Here is a 17,189-nt window from a genome sequence, read left to right on the forward strand (position 1 = left end):
AAACAGCTCAAGGCAGCTCAGTTTTAAACTCAGAAAGATTCCTATTTCAGGCAGGATAGTTTTTTTCAACTGGTTGCTGCACGTCTCTGCAGCTCCTGCTCCCAGGGTAGAGAAGCTCCATGTACTGTCAGCAAATTGTCCCACTCCAGAGCATTATCAGAGCCTGGGTACAACGAATCCACCTTTCTGTTTCTCCAGTTCGGGGAAGTTTATCTGGGGATGGGCGATGCTGTCCATGCCCAGGCTGGGGCAGCCGGCTCAGCCCGGAGCTGGGCTCCCAGCCCGTGTGCGATACCCGACTGCCCTCTACCCGAAAGCTTGGGATGCACAGCGCCCAGCTCCTCAGCAGCCGGGCCTTTCCCATCCCGCGCATAGCAACGCTGTCGACTATAAAAAAATCAGAATAAATGCATCCAGTCCCCAGGACATACCCTCTTTAGTTTCTCAAGACTCATGCCACAATGCCCCGAGTAAGGAAAATGTGCCATTGCAAATGTTTATAACATCTGATTTAATGTTACGCAGTTTCTCCCAGCCATAAACCAGAACAAATACTCCCAAGATTTATTACATCCTTTCCTCCAGGGCTTTAAGCAATTGTACTTGATTAATTCAGCAGTTAAACAGCACTGAGCAGAAGCATGATAATTTTGCATCCAGGATTCCCAAGACACATACTGTTTTCCACAAGGATTTAGGTCTAAAACCAGAAAGATGAATCTTTAAATATGTACTTATCCATATGCATGGCATAATATGCAATGGATGTTTCCTTCTTGCAGAGAGATGCTGTGCTAAGTCTCCTCTTGCTCCCTGACATCAAGAATTCTTCACCACTTTTTGTAGCAGTAAATACCTCTTCCTCAGCTTAGAGTATGGATAGGTCAAGTATTCACAAACTTGCCTTACTGCAGTGTCATTTGAGTGGAAGAAACATTTCTCCAGTACCATTGTTAACAGGAGTTAACAGAGGGGGAGACCTTCTGGTGCATTTCTCCTGTAAACACAAGCAGCACGGAGAAACTTTCCTTTGCCTGAACCCACACACAAATAACCAAATTTGACTCAACTCTGCTTCCTTGCAAATCTATGAAAGAGTTTTGAAAGTTCAGTGTTTCCTTTCTCTGCATGCAAGCCTTACAGCAAAGTCTCCACAAGGAAAGATTCCCTGATGTTGGTAGATGCTGGTGTCAGAGTACAGTGACAGGAGGCTCCCCTCCAGAAATGCATTGGAAAAACAAAGGCCACGAGTTTCTTACTCGTTTCCTTGGGACCTCTCAGGGCAGGTCTATCCACATAAGAGCTCTTTAAACAGCAGCTAGGAAATATGAAAGGGAGCTGGAAGAAAGCAGGGAGCCTTTCTGCTTCACAGCTTCTTCTAGGATCCCATTCCACCCTGAGAGACCCATGTGTCCAAGAAAGGGTGCAAGCCAAGAACAAAGCAAACCTTTTGCACACAATTAATTAATTGGCGGAAGCAGAACCAGAAAGAAGCACTTGTGGTCAGCGTATTGGCCTTAAAGTTCTAGAGCAATTGAAAACAGCAAACCTACTTTATATCATCACTGCAGTGAGCAGTGGGTACTGGATAGGGTGTACTTCAGTTAACTGTAATGTACAGGATTTGTTACAAATTAAACTCTTTAATGTACAAGGCTATTTGCAAATACTGTCAGGCTCACAAGGTTTTTTTGCAGCTGATTTTTCAAGTATTGAAAAACCATCAGAACAATATTAATTGAAGGCTCCCTATGCCTTTCCATATGCTCAAAGACATTTACACATCTCCAAGTAATCAAGAAAAAACGACCTAGATTGTTTGCATCTGATGGGCCATTACTGCTCTACAATACCCACTGGAAAACCATGTTAACAGTGCTTTGACAATAATGTATTTGAAGCTACAGAAAAAAATCGTGGAGTGTATAGACTAGCGCTTCAAATTCATTTGAAATATGGTCCAGCATTTGTCTTGGCTGCATTAACAAGGTCTGTTTTACCAATACATTTGTATTTATGATGACTAAGGGCAGATTATAGTTGTTAAAATTTGTCCTCCTGACATGAAAACACTACTTTGTCATTAATACATTTTGTAGCATAAACTATGATGTCAGGTCAATGTAAAGGGTAAAAACTTTCCTAAAGTATGCACACATCATTTTTTTAAAGCTATTGAGCCTAATGGAATCACAAAGGTCATAATAACAAACCATTACAGCTTCGGTCTTGGCAACTATGTCCACAGAAGAATCCTCCAAGAAACAATCATCATTTCTCCAATGTTATGGCATTAGGACGACAGGAATGGTTCACAAATGAGTCATGTGAGCCCAGAAACGCAGTAGCTATGTGAAAGCTGAGCAATCAATTATTCATTTGTTTACTGAGAGCTTTCTCAGCTGACATTAACCAGAACTTCTTAAAAAGAAGAACTTTACAGCTGTCCTTGGCTGTCCCACGAGGCTGCGCTCAGAGGTGGAAAAGATTGCTTAATTTCTTTGTAAGTAATCTGGTATTTTTATTGAAATAAACAACAACATATGGGATAATTAAATGGGTTCAACCTGAGACCCAGCAGGTGTCAAAATATCAGAGACCCAGGGCTGGGTTAATGATAAGATGGAAGACGAGGGCAGGGAAGAGCAACCAAAATCTAGCTCTTGCTCCAAATGCAGTACATGAAATCCCAAGTAAGTTTTCCTGTGCATGGCATATTAAGAATACATATACACGTATTTGTGGTAATAATACATGCAGTTAATCTGCTCTCATTGAATTACATTTTTCTCATTTCTTAGTGATTGTTTATCCTAGACCCTAACAAAGCTGTTAGACTGAAAAATTTTCAACAATAAATAAGTATGATTAAAAGAAGTTTAAATATCACACCTTCAACTCTCTTTAATCTATGTTCTTTTTGCCTTTTTTGGTATGAAATACTCATCCAAACCAAGGAAGACTGCCACACAAAAGGAATTGATAAAATTTGGACATAAAACACAGTGCAGTGAAATGCAAAGCAAGCTCATAAAAATACTTAATCTGAGTGGAACTAAAAAGTTGTTTGGGTTTGCTGTTTTTTGGGGTTTTTTTTACAGTTTCCTCTACATGCTTAAGTTGATGAGGAACACTAAAGCTCAAGACAAATGCAGACAGCAGAAAAATGTTTATACATGTGACTCCACCAAATTACATCTGAACTCCACAAATATGTTAGAGTAAACCAAACTGATAATGACCTGAAATAGTAAAACCTTTCATGCTGACATTCCTGTTGTGTTCAGGCTAAATTCTCAAGATGCTATCTGTGATACCAAAGAGAAGTGATTATGGAGATGGAGATGTTGTTTTTTTCAAAATTGCCAGCAAATCAAAAAATGCTTACACCTTGAATTTTTGTTATTTGCCCTGATCAGTCAGCCTCAGTTCAATTCTGTGCTTTTTTTCAGACTAAAAGCAGAAAAGGTGTACTTATTTCAGGAGACAAATCACTCTTTACATTGGCCTGCAACTACTTCTAGAAATAAGGGCAATAAAAACTACAGTTTTAACAGCATAACTTATGGCTGAACTTGATGATCTTAAAGACCTTTTCCAACCTAAATGATTCTGAGATTCTTTAAAAAGCCTGTAATGTTTCTGGGGTTTGTAGAAAGAATTCAGATTTTGGCAAGAAGAGAGTCCATCAGGATTTAAGAGGTGGTGTGGCACTGCTGTGAGATCCACTTGCTAAAGTAAGAAGGGTCTCACTTTTCATATGATTTTTTAGCATTTCCAGAGATACTCCGCCTACCCATCCTCATGCATTTTTCTTGAACCCACTGTCTCTCCTCCATTGTTTATAGAAACAACTGAATAAAACTGGCAAAACCTAGCACTTACGGGAAGAACAGCTGGGATTGCTGGAGTGCCTCACTAGCCAGGGAAAGCTTGGAGGAGACCCAGGAGTGCTGCTTTTACTTCTTTCCCCAATCATGCCTAATGATGCTGATACTTCAGATAGATAATGACTAAGCACAGTTCCATCTTCCTACTTTATGAGGAAAGCAAGTATGAGTCCACCAGTGTCAGAGATAAAATACAGGAGGCTCCAAAAGGCTGTGCAGGGTCATGCTAGGCAGAGCTAGGAACAGAATCCCTGTCTAAACAAAAGTCTCATCCATTTCACTCCACTACTCTCCTCTAAGTGATTATGCCAGTCCTGTGAGCTATAGGCTGCCTCTACATAAAATACTCCCTGTCTACTTTCACTAACAGATAAATGAAGAGATAACCATTACCAAAACAAAAGGGGAATGAGAGCATTGACTTTTCTGCATTAGACACTGCAAAGAGGAAATTCAGAGGAACAGGGAAATCCTAATTCCATCATGCAGCTACAGCAAGAAAATAGATGGATAAAATATGCACCACTACCCTTCCAATACAATTATCTCTGTTACCATGGGCTTCTTTTCAAGATACTTAACCATCTAATACAAAAGTCTGCATAGAAGGAATCTAGCAATTGTCGGGTTTGATAGAGATACCTTTAATCATCTTTCCTTTTCAGTGTGTTACTGTTGCCTGAGAATTGTAGTTTGCTTTCTTTCGGGGTTTTGTGTGGCTGCATGCATGAACTGAGGGATGGAGTTATGCAAAACACATACAACATAAAGACCATGATCAAAATGAAAATCCAAAACATTGTCATGTATATCTAGACAGCCCTAAAAAAAAAAACTCATTTAAACAAACTTCTCAGCATTTCAGTTGGTTGGAGCTCTTATCCATTAAATACACTGTAAATACACACACTTAGTGGAAACACTATTCATTTGCACAAGGTCTAAGCTGTTTATTCAGATCAAAGGATGAAGCTGTCATTAAAAAGTGTACAAATGTTAAAAAGTGTAAAAAGTGAGAATGCGGAAAATGAGAATTTGAATATCTGAGGTACAGTCCTATCTGCAACAAATAGTATGCCATTTTATGAAGTCAGTTGGAAAATTTATCCCATATATTAATTTTCAATTGTATTAATTGCGCAAATATATTGTTTCTATATAATTATATTAGGTTAATTAAAACAAATAATGAGTGCTATTAGGAAAGAGGGCAAGGGCAAGGAACCACCTCACCACTGAGTAAAGACAAAGTAAACTCACAAGGAGAGATTAGCAAAGGGAGAGCAGAGAAGTGGTGAGGAAAGATAATGAATAAAGACTATCACAATACAGATAATGATGCTCATAGCTAAGTGACTTGCAACAGCTATTTTACAGCATTCCTTCTACTTGAGAATAATTTTTCAGGTCATTGTCAAAGCTATTACTGCACAGAGAAGAAAGCAAAACCATCCCATCCCTCTCATGTAACCTAAGTGTATTCTAGTGACATTGGTCTGCCAGAAAAAGTACTGTAAACAAGAACTGTCATATTCCTTCTGTTTCATTACTCTGCCAGATGGATAAAATATGTGGTCTAAAATATAATTCATATTCATTTCAGGACCGTTGTTCTATTAGAAGGAGAAAGCTAATGTTGTAAAGAAAACCTGAAGATCAAACATCAGTATATCACTTGGTGGCATGAGAGGAAAGAATAAATAAAGTTTGGCAAATCACAGCACCTGTGCATGAGTAATACTCTTCCAAAGGTCAATATGATGCAAAACACAACTCAGAAGGGATATATGACAGAGAGAGAGATTGAGAGATCACTCTCAAGATCCTAGCCAAAAGAGGTGCATTTCCAGTATCACCAAACCACCTAAACAGCAAGGGGAGCAAAGCTCCCTGAAACATTCAGCCTGGGGTGATCTGAGCTCCAGTGATTGCAACAGAGCTCTGACAGGTGAGCAACAGCAACTCTATTCAAATGTGGGTTTAAAGTGTATTTATACTTTATCTGTGATTTAAGATCTTAACTTTCGTATTTATTTAAAAAGCAGCAGCACTGTCAAACAGCTGACAGTAAGAGTAAAATACAGCTTTACTTCTTGAACATCTGGGAAAGGATAGGAGTAGGAGAACAGTTTGCTGACAACTGTAGAGCTAGCACAGATTTAGGACACAGTGTTGCCAAATGCAAAATTCCTTCACTCATGAGTGAGGGATCCTCAGCTGGATCTGTCCTTTGGGATACAAAGGATGTCAGTCCCTCAAATTAATTATTCCCTTCCCTGGAAACCTAGTTTTTTGTAGTTATGGGAGCCTAAAGTTCATGCACAGTCCTAAGACAGGCTAAGGAGGTCATGCTGAATCCTTTTATCTGGAAGAAGTTCATGAGTTTTTTAAGATGGTCAAAATTAGGCAGAGTTCACTTTATTTGCATTGAAGGCCTTTACAGACATAGTTCTCATTTAGCCTCACAGACATCCTAGTGAGCAGGTACACAGCAGCAGACCACATCAGGACTTCTTGGATGTAGATTTCAGCTGGAACAGGTCTCACAGCTGAGGTGCTGTTTCCAGTGTCCCATTTTTGTATATAAATAACATGGTAACACAAACACAGATGATCCTATGTGGCAAGTTTATCAGGCTCATCGGCTCAGATAAAAAAAAAACAAAAAACCCAAAAACCAGAACTCTGAAGGATGCAGTATTGTTCCACATTAACATCTTGAAGAAAGGGAAAGACAAAGACCATCTATAACACACTGAGATCTCAAGTCAAATCCTACTCACCTTACTCACATTAAAAGATTGTTCAGTTTCAGGTCTCAGTCTTGGAGATGCTGGATATATGGGTTTTATACCTTATGAACCCTTTAACACTTCAAAGAAGCTAAGTAAAAAGGCCAGTGATTAAAGCTATGTGTATTCAAATAAGAGCTACTGAAATGTGGAATATGTCAGTAAAAAAAAAAAAAAAGAACAAATAAATCACTCTAAAAGCAATTTTCAGTGGAAATTGAGGGTTAAAATGCACCATATTGCACTGTGAGTTTTGACAAGTATAAATAATAACTGAAGAGAAGCCACACAGGTTTGTTGTAATCTCTGGATATGTATGACAATTCAGCTTGTCAACGTGCCAATAGATTGCATACAACCTAGATTTTGTTTACTTTGTTTGCTTTGTTTTTCCCAGAAGGTACAGGGAGAGTTCAAGAGCAATCTAAATCTCTTTTAGTCTGCCTATTCTTTTATAGAGTTTCCATCCAAAATTATCTATCGCAGCATAGGCAGGAATTAGCATTTGTTGTTAATGATTTAAAATGCCAGATTTATTATGCAAGTGGCTGAACCCATGGGCTAAAATGTTTTGAACACCTTTCTACACTTCTAGAAAGAACTTAAAGTAGCAATAAAAACCCAAAACCCAAACAACACAACAAGGGAAAGGACTGTGACTATCCATTCAGTTTAATCCCTGCTCCAAGGCAGAATCCAGTACTCTATTATAGAAGGTTTGTCCAACTCTTCCTTCAAAATCTCCACCAGCAAAGCCTCTCCCAATACCTGCACAACCCGGTCCACCTTCTCTTTCTCTTGGAAAGAAGGCTCAGGGGTGACCTTATCACTATCCCCCACTCCCTGAAAGGAGGTTGTACCCAAGTGGGGATTGGTCTCTTCTCCTGTGTATCCAGTAACAGGGCAAGAGGAAATGGCCTCAAGCTGCAGCAGGGGAGGTTCAGGTTGGATATTGGAAAGATTTCTTCACAGAAAAGGTTGTTAAATATTGGAATGGAGTGTCCAGAGAAGTGGTGGAGTCTCTGTCCCTGTTCAAGAAACAACTCAGCACTATGGTCTAGTTAACAAGGTGTAGTTCAGTCACAGGTTGGACTCAATCTCAGAGTTTTTTCCAACATAAATGATTTCGTAATTCCCCCTTTGGCACTCAGAAAGGTTTTCCTAATGCCTAACCTGGACAAGCCTGCTGCTCAGCTATACCCACACTGAGGGCTACCATACCTACATGTCTCTTAAAATCTATCTGTTTATCAGGGCAGACTATTTGGGCTGCAGGAAAGTTAGGGAGATTGGATGCCTCACACAGAAGCCATTTTGATTTCTGTTCCAGCAGGCAACATTAAATCCTGAAAAAGCCTTTTTCCCTCCCCCTCCAAAGAATGAAATGTAGTTTTGCCTTCACTGCAGCTGTGGATCAACACTGACTACCTGTGACACATGATTACCACCAGCCTTTCCTTCAGAAAGGGAGACAACTACAACCTGCACCTTGAGGAAAGAGGAGCTAAAGGTTCTGTACTCCAAAAAGCCAAGGACAAGACAAACACCCCCTGTAAGCACCAACCCAAGCTCCTCACAGCACAGCGGAGCACCAAGCAGAGACATTGAGGACTCAAGCAGAATTCATGTGTTACCTCCATTCTGGATTCAACCTGGCAAAGCCCTGGCTGGCTGTCTTCAAGTTCCTTGGCCTGCACCACCATGGGTTTCCAGCCCCAGCTGAAGAGCAGTCTGCCTGCTGGCACACGAAAAGCTCCTGGATGCTGCCAGCCCACTGCACATGCCCTGCACAGCACACACAGGCTCATTCCTGTCTCTGAGAAATGCCTGGCAGCCCTCCAGGAGCCACTGCTTTCTGACTGCAAAATGCTGGCAGGGGCTGACTGTCAGTAGCAGAGCATTTTACCTCTCGTGTTTCACTCTGCTCTTCTCTGAGAAAGCGAGGATGATGATTATCCCTTCCCCTTGGGGCTTGTAAGAAGCCGGGTGCTGAATTAACACACCCAAGGTGCTGCAAGCCCCGCCTGAGGTGGCTAAAGGAGTATTTTACAAGTGACTCCTGGCTCTAATTCAGAAGTGGTTTCCTGCTCCTCCTGTTGGTCGCAGGATGAACATTCAACCACTTTTTCCCAAGCTTGTGAAATAGGCTTTGGAGATTCTCGGTGTCCTCCAGCACCCACGAGTGCTACCTCCTGTGCACACAGCTGGTGCAGCACTGTTGAGCATCACTGTGAAGCAGGCTGGTGCCTGGGACTGGACCAGAGCACCCCAGTGCTCAGAGGAGGGATTTCCCTAGTGCTCTTCCTAAACGTATTGGAAATTCACCTGTTTTAGAGTGTTTTCTTCCATTTGTTCTGATCCATCAAAAGGACATTAAAAGAATGTTGTTAAAAATACCAAATTTTGGCCAAAAGGAAGGAGAAGGGGAAAATGGAGTGAGAGAGAGCAGTATGTGGTCTGAGGGTGGGGGCACTGAACAGAGGAGTACCATTCCTAAACCATCGCACCTCCTCAAAAGTGCTTCCCAGAGATTTCCTTTCCAGGTGATTGTTTTCCCACTTACTTAGTCCCTGTTGCAGAATTTGCCAGGGCATCTTAAAGCAGAGAAGAGCAGCTTGATAGATTTTGCCTAGCACAGTTATTTCTTCTCAGAGACTGATAGCATCCACAGTACTTTCAAGAAGCTGAGCTGTGTTAAACCTTCCTGTCACCCTTTGTGCTCCTGCGTGGCTTGAGTTTGTCCCATGGAATTCATGGAAGGCTTCCTGCTATTCAGCCATGCCACTGGCAGGGACTCTTTCTTTGCACATATGCAAATGAAAAAAACAAATAAACAAAATTATGCACAAAACTTTACTTGGGACAGGTTTGAAGAGTGACTCTTGGTCGGTTATTTATTTCTTGGCACTGATGAGTACCAAGACTTTTAATTTCCTTATGGGGTGAAGACTGAAAGCAGAACTCCTGACACCAATGGGATTAGACATAAATAAATTCACTCTAACTAAATCAGCCTGGGACATCCTATATCCCAAATTGATTTTGCATCTTTCTTTCTCAGTATATCATCTCCAAGAGCCAGATATTTGGCATGCAGGTGATACATTAATCAAAAGCTTCTGTGACAGTACAGGCACAACCAACACGTAAGGAAAGCTTTTTGCACTGGAAAACCCCACATGTCCCAGCACAGTGCAAAAGAGAGCAAAAGATTTACTGGAGTTCCAAAACCAAAATAAGTCACATTATTTTCCAGAGAAGGCCAGGAGCCAGCCCTCAGCAGAAGGGTCACAGCAAAAGCTAAAGCAGACTACAGGCTGCAGCTGGTCCCTGGCACACACAGGCTGCTCTCCAGTTCCACTGGGTACCTCTGGGGATGTCACTGACACCACCCAGCATACAGATGCCTCTTTCACCAGGCTGCAGAGATGTGCACACATTGGAGCAGGGGGAGGATGCTGGGTCAGCTCCTCACCTCTGTGCATAGTGTCCCCACAAATGCCACTGGGACACCTCAAAGGTGCATATCCCTCGGACACAGGTGCAGCCTGCCAGGCACTAGGGGTTGGCATTTTCAAGAGGGGACAGCTTGTTTGACCATACACTCTCCAGAAACCTGGTAAAATAGAACCCCATGAGGAACGGCAAGGGTTCCATGCTCCCTACAGAATTTGCCCTCCTCCAGCACAAACACATCTTTCACTGGACTTTGACAAACAAAAACCTCAAACTATTTACCATTTCAATGAATTATGGTAGTTGTTGTTCTCCCTTTATTTTTCCTGACCTCACTACATGTTAAGGTGAGCAGAGAGTCCCAATGCCATCCCAACACCCACTTCCCATCTGGCTGCACTACACCCTGAATGCCTACATGAGCAACTGGACTAAGAGTCACTGCAGGTTTAGGAAAGATGTTCAACCTGCAGGAAAGGAAACTAAGCACACAAATGCACTAAGGGATGCACCATCTCCATGACAGAGAAGGACTTAAAGGGCAGCAGGAAGCACTGAGGCAGGACATTCAGAAAAAACTTCCTTTAAGGTGCCTTACACCAGGTCATTTTCCAGTCACTAAAGACGGATGAGGAAAGGAGAAAGAAAATTAATCCAAGAAAAATAATGGGGGGAAAAAAAGACAAAAAAACTCCCAACAAAAACACAAAACCAAAACAAAAACCCCAAAACAAACACAACAAATCAATCAATTTTTAAAACCTCAAAAGCTAATTATCACAACTTCATCTAGGGCTGGGACACTGTGTACTTTCCTGCTTTATTTCACTGATGCCAGGAGACTTTTAGTCCAGAGGATGTACCAAAAGCAATGCCGTCTTTTTTTTTTTTGTGGAAACCTGCCAGGAAAGAAAACAGAAAAATCCATGCATGCATCTATAATAGGTTGTGCTGAGCATGAAACAAGAATAGCAAGTCAGGGAACCTTCACATTTTGCAGGAATGGAGCTTCCATTCCCTTCCACAAGTTAAACATACTATCCCAAAATTATTTTCTCATGGGAAAAAGTAAGCAATCAGTAATGGAAATAATAAACTGGTCAGGGCTGATTATCTTGCTAACTCTGAGATGCCTTCAGACATTTGTTTGAGGCAACCTTGGGGAACCTGACAAAACAAAGTATTTGAGTATAAATGCAAAGCACACCATTTTGAAACCAAGGTTGATTTCTTATACGTTCAACCATAAATATGTATGCATGCATATATACACAGACACACACACACTACAAACAGCTGACTACTTTAAGGGTTCAAGATGGAAGGAAAAACATCCATATTGCCCAATAAAAAAGTGAGAGAGGACAGAGGGAATTGAATTGCTTTTCAAAACCACATTTGTGTTGTATGATTTTCTTGTGGTGAATTTCAAGATTTTGCAATTTTTAGGAGAACATGCAGACTAAACATTGCCTCTCCACAAGAAAACCCTAAACAAAACCAAATGCACTATATGAAGTCTATTTAAAATAACACAAATCAAATTGTATTTTTTTAAAAGGATAAATGAGGTTGGTATAAGAGTGGTTGCTTTCAGACTCACCTGCAGGCATGCTTCCCCTACTTTTAAATTTACAAATTTAAAATGGTCTTCAAATCCAGCTCCAAATCCACTTTGACAGCTCCATCTAGATGAACATATAGAATACACTGACCACCCCCTTAATTAACAGAGGATATGTTAAATAGCATCTGTGGGAGGCCCCTTCAGAACAAGCATGCAAGACACACATACTCTACCCAAATCTACTCCATTTAAAAAGGGCAAACAATCCCAGAGGAACTATCAGTGATACTGACTAATAGCTTTAAATATAGTTTATTTTCTTCAAGTGTAGCTGGCATCAAATGTCTTTCTGTACATAGAAAGTTCAGTGGGGTAGGAACAGCTATTTTTGGGCTGAAGAAAGGTCAGTGGAACACAAGACAAGCATTGATGTTCCAAAGCTCTTGTAAGGATGTTAAACTTGACAGGGCTTTTTAGGAAAATGCATTTTTACTAAAGAGATGCTGGTAGAGGAGTTCATAATGATTAAATGCAATAAGTAAAGGACTCACTTTTTGATCAGCAACATGAATTGTCTACTGCTTGGAGCTGGGCTCTTGGGAATCTTTTTCATCACAAGCAACTGAAAAAAGACAGGGATTTTTAGGTTTAGGGTATGAACGTTCTTTTTTTGTGTGTGGAGTATTTTGGGGTTTGTTTTTTTTATATTAAATAATATTTTAACCTACCTGTTCAAATAAAGTGATTATATTTCTGTTGGGAAAAAAAAAAAAGCTTTAAATGTAGTGAATTATGTAGTCAAGCAAAGTAACTAAGGCTTCAAACACACTCTAAATTGCATAGGTGCAGGAGCTGATCTCTTCTGCTCCCCATGCAAGGACACTATCCAGCCATGCCATCCATAGCTGCAGATTCTCCACAGCTGAGAAGTGCAGTACTTACTGTGAAGGTGGTGAGACAGTGGAACAGGTTCCCCAGAGCTGTGGATGTCCCATCCCTGGACATGTTGAAGGCCAGGTTGGATGGGGCTCTGAGTAACCTGGCCTAGTGGAAGGCATCCCTGCCCATGGCAGGGGAGATAGAACTAGATCATCTTTTAAGTCCCTTCCAACTCAAATCATTCTATGATACTAACAGAATAAAAAAGGGGGAAAGCACACTTTAAAAAAATGTTTTTCTTTTTATCTAAATTCTAGCAGCTTTCCATTGTCCGCAGCACTGTCTGACTTCCCTCAGCTCCAGATACATGTTCAAACTAAAGAAATCAGATACATTTTGCTCTTGGCAATCTTAAAATAAGTATGTATGTTGCATACCCCTTCATGGATGCACAAGACTGACTCCAGCATGGCTGCCACTGCTTTCCAAGACAGATTCCACAAGGCCAACCCGAGCCCAGGTGATAAATGGAGCCAGGCTATCAGCACTGCCACAGAACTCCCAGCCAGCTGTTTAAATTTTATCTGCTCTCAGCATCCTCCCAGGGGCTGGTACGTCCCAGCAGCTTCCTGGAGCATGACTGCTCCCAGAATAGTTCCTCTGAGAGCACACAGTCAACACTGCCACTTTCTTTAAAAAAGAAGAATCTTGCTCTGATGGAGATCCCAGCTGACCACTTGGACAGGTGTTTGGGTTGCACAGCTCAATAGTTTCCCCAGCTGGAGAGCAGAAACACACAGGGCTGTCTGTAAGCAAGGTTCAGCACAGAACCTTCTGCTCCATCAGACCCAGTGCCCAAGAACTGCTCTTATCTGAATCAGCTTCAGAAGGACTCCAGTGTGTGCCTTTGCATGTCAGGTAAACCCAGCCTTTTCTTAAAACCGCTTCCAGGGCTGAGCAGATACTTTCAGAATTCCAAGGAAACTATGAGGAACTTTTTACAGCTAAGTTTAGAGTGATGGATCTATTTGTCTTGCCGGTTCCTTTCAAGGATTAGTTACAGAGTAACCTGCACCCCTAATTAGGATGTTTGCCACTCACATTTCTGAGCACGTGCACATGAGCTGGAAGAGATTTAGTTCTGCTAAAAGTCATGCAGCCCAGGTTGTGGCTAACCATCTTTGGACAGCTTGAGGTCTATTCAAGAGAAATAAAGGACAGGTGAGGGAAATTAAACTTCATGTTACCTGTTCCTTGAAGTAACTGCAAGGATGATATTCTGCTTTACCTTACATAAAACCAAGGAATGAAGAATTAATATGGAGCAGCAAACTGCACAACTGTAAACACACTGGAACATAATTTTTCAGTGAGTGAAGTCTTTATGTCTGAAAGGATCTAGGACATTGCTGGTACTCTTGATCTCTCCCATGATCTCCCTGCAGTCCAACCATCACTGTGGCTTTTGATCTTTCACCAAAAATCTGAAGTTTTCAAAGTGTAATGGGAAGCTGGCCCTGTGGCCCATGGTATGTGAAGGAATAAGGCAGGTATTCTCCAAGTCTGAACTTAATGTCTATTGCTTTGGTTTCCGTAGCCAGAGGACACTGCACTCTTACTCATCTGTTTTGGTTTTTTTTTTTAGTCCTACACTTCTATACGTGAAATCTTGAAAAAATGAAGATATTTAGCTGCAACTTTTAACTTATGCCAAAGTGATGTAGGTAGGTCTGCTGAAAATAACTGTCTATGACTCAGTGAAAGTAACTGTGGCTGCTATGACTGAGGAATTCTCATCCTACATAATCTCTCAAAGACAAACCTCCATTAACAGTGAATGAAGCTGGTTTTAGGAACTCAACAGCAAAGAGGCTATGACGGTCAGCATATCAGTGAAGCACAATAATTGTTTCACTGTGCTTATTATCTAGTGCCTAAAGAAAGTGAGAACAGTCAGCTGTTAAACAGGCAGTGATAAGCTGTCAGAGCAATTTTCTGCACTAGAGAAGATACAATTCTCTGCAATATTGCTCCTGGAAGAAAAGGGAATTTCAGCCAGCTACATTTCTCATGCATAATGGTCCAGGGGCAAAGGGGAGGTGCTTCAGCTTTACACAGTGTCAGAAAAATGAGAGGCTCCCACCCAAACTCTTCACTGTCACATACCACAGGCTGCTCCATGTCTTTGTTCTGCGCAGGTGGATGACAGTCTTTACCTGCTGTTTAACTCAGGCTACACTACCATTACTTGTGTTTTGATTTTATCAGTGTTCATAAGTATCCAAAAGTGGGTATCAAGAGGATGATCCAGGCTCTTCACAGTGGTGCCAACCAATAAATAGGACAAGACACAATGGGCAGAAACCAATACACAGGAAGTTCCACCTGAATATGATGAAGAACTTTACTGTATGGATGACCAAGTACAGGAACTTGTTGTCCAGAGAGGTGGTGGAGTCTCCATCACTGGGGATATTCAAGAACCATCTGGAAGCAATTCTGTGCCATATGCTCTGGGATGACCCTGCCTGAGCAGGGAGGTTGGACCAGACAACCCACAGTGGTCCCTTCCAACTTGACCCATTCTGTGATTCTGTGATTTCCTGAAGTCAGAGTGCTGAGCTGTGGCCCGCTGGGGAGAGTGGCATTCCTCAGGCTAGGTTATTGTCCAATACTGGGAACTGATGCTACTCCACCACCAGGGCTCATTCTCAGTCTGTCTGCACAGAAACACCTGGAGAACATGTAGCCACCCAGTAGCTTGCCTTCATTCACAGTCCCATCTCATGCAGCTCCAACCCTAGCACACACCCTCTATGCACCTAAAGCCTTGCTCATCCTCCTTTCCCCTTCCAACCATTCCGGTTCCCTGTCTGCCTGACCAAGAAAACTGCTTCTTGCCATGCTGACACCATCCTTCTTCCCTTCAGTGTAACTGGCATTTCCTCAGCTCTCTTTGCTTCATGGCTTCGTGCCAGTCTGCTGTGGCAAATGACTACCCCCTGCAATACAAGTTGAGTCCAAACTTCATTGCTAGGCTTGATGGCTCACATCCTGGTTCTAACGATCCCAAACAGGCATTTAGCTGCTGCAGAGCCAAGAGATATTAACCCGTGCTTCACCTGCACTGAGCAGCGGTTAATATTTCTTGGCTCTGCAGCAGCTAAATGCCTGTTTGGGATTGTTAGAACCAGGATGTGCACTGAGCAGTGCTGTGAGCCCCCACACAACGTGCTGCAGTCACACTGCAGCTCCTTTCTCAGCTGGGGCACCTTCCTCACACGCTGTCCCAGAAGCGGCTCTGATAGCACACAGGCAATCCATGATTTGGGGATATTTGAACAGGAACACCAATAAATAAAAGTGAAGAAAATTAAAATCACAGGATATCTGGAGTTGGAAGGATAATCAAAGTCCAACTCCTGCCCCTGCCAAGAACAGCCCCAAGAATCACACCACGTGCTTGCGAGCATTGTCCAAATGCTTCCTGAACTCTGACAGGCTTACACCTATAGGTGAAAATCCCTGTCCCACAGCAGGAAAGCAAATACAAGTGAAGATACTGGCTCCAAACTACAACCATTGCCATGATAAATACACAGATTTGTTACAGAAAAGGCCCAGTGTGTGAAACCCTTACTGAATTTACCAATTTCTTCAGGTAAAATGCAAAGAATTACTAGTAACAGAGACATTCTAAACTGAGATTGTTAACATTAACACAATGTAGATTATGTAAAAATATGAACATTTATGAGGTATGAATACTGCCTCTCTTCCAGCTGAGGATTGATACACATGTGGGCTTTATGTCTGCATCACTTTTTAAAATCTTCTGTCCAAAAGAAACAAAGACTTTGCATGTGTAGTCCTCAGCCCTGCAGCCATCCAGCACAGGGAATTTCTTATGGATCTTGAATGAGAAAAAGACAATTTAAGGTGCTAGGACAGATCAGAAATGAACACCCTGTGGCAGCCCTTTCTGAAAGGTTTGCCATTGGTAGAGGCAAGATCCAGGAATCTCTTGTCTTCTTATAGAGGAGTGATGCCTTTAGAAGGCTGTTTTTCTCCTTAGGATGTAAAAGCAGAATCTTTCTCAAGTTTTTCTAAGGGAGAGCAGACTTGGATGAAGAGGTACCCACATCACATCTTAACCAATCCAGACAATTCTGCCTGTAATGACTGTCCTTCTCTTAAATAGTCTTCTGCAAGCACTAGCGGTGCAATAAGTACTGTAAAAAAAAAGTTCTGGTTTTATACTATGAGATATTAAATTGGAAACATGACCTTGCATTGACTTGAATAAACATCTATAGTATTAAACCCATTTATCCCTATTTTCATAGGTCTCTGGGGAAAAAAGGGACTCTTTAAATATCTTTTTCATTATCTAGATCATAAGAGCTGTAAAACTGAGTCTGATGATCACTTATATCTGATGGTTCTGCCCTCTTACACATATCCTCTGGTTAACTACATATATATCTGAACTCAGAAGTAGGATTAAAAAATAATCATCATTATTAACTATATATGAGATCCTGGAAACAGTAATCAAAATTAAATGCTGAAAGAAAAAACAGAAAAAAAAATCACAAACATCAC

The 17,189-nt window shown here is 41.5% G+C and overlaps 1 protein-coding gene across 2 annotated transcripts; it reads right to left on the reverse strand.

Moving 5' to 3' along the window:
- Window positions 1–10,943: 10,943 nt before the first annotated feature.
- On the reverse strand, window positions 10,944–17,185 carry LOC146439196 (uncharacterized). 2 transcript variants are annotated; one of them, XM_085054748.1, is made up of 6 exons: window positions 15,776–17,185; window positions 12,648–15,700; window positions 12,434–12,458; window positions 12,257–12,327; window positions 11,742–11,826; window positions 10,944–11,037 (listed from the first exon to the last, which is right to left on the reverse strand). In XM_085054748.1, exons 2-6 carry the CDS (start codon window positions 12,761–12,763, stop codon window positions 10,984–10,986), a joined length of 351 nt encoding a protein of 116 aa, XP_084910874.1. In that variant the 5' UTR covers window positions 12,764–15,700; window positions 15,776–17,185; the 3' UTR covers window positions 10,944–10,983. The 2 variants fall into 2 exon arrangements, with proteins under 2 accessions (XP_084910874.1, XP_084910876.1); XM_085054750.1 differs by lacking the exon at window positions 11,742–11,826 and having other exon boundaries at window positions 10,951–11,037.
- Window positions 17,186–17,189: the final 4 nt, after the last annotated feature.

The sequence above is a fragment of the Lichenostomus cassidix genome, chromosome 3, assembly GCF_008360975.1.
Source record: "Lichenostomus cassidix isolate B80296 chromosome 3, HeHo_3.0, whole genome shotgun sequence".
Taxonomy (NCBI): domain Eukaryota; kingdom Metazoa; phylum Chordata; class Aves; order Passeriformes; family Meliphagidae; genus Lichenostomus; species Lichenostomus cassidix.

Bases quoted from the DNA above. Each gene is read 5' to 3' on its own strand.
- LOC146439196 (XM_085054748.1), bottom strand. From the start codon at position 12,763: ATGCCTTCCACTAGGCCAGGTTACTCAGAGCCCCATCCAACCTGGCCT. The intron at 12,328-12,433 runs GTAGGTTAAAAT...GTCTTTTTTCAG, and splicing joins TAATCACTTTATTTGAACAG to TTGCTTGTGATGAAAAAGAT. The intron at 11,827-12,256 runs GTGAGTCCTTTA...ATGTTCATCTAG, and splicing joins TTCATGTTGCTGATCAAAAA to ATGGAGCTGTCAAAGTGGAT.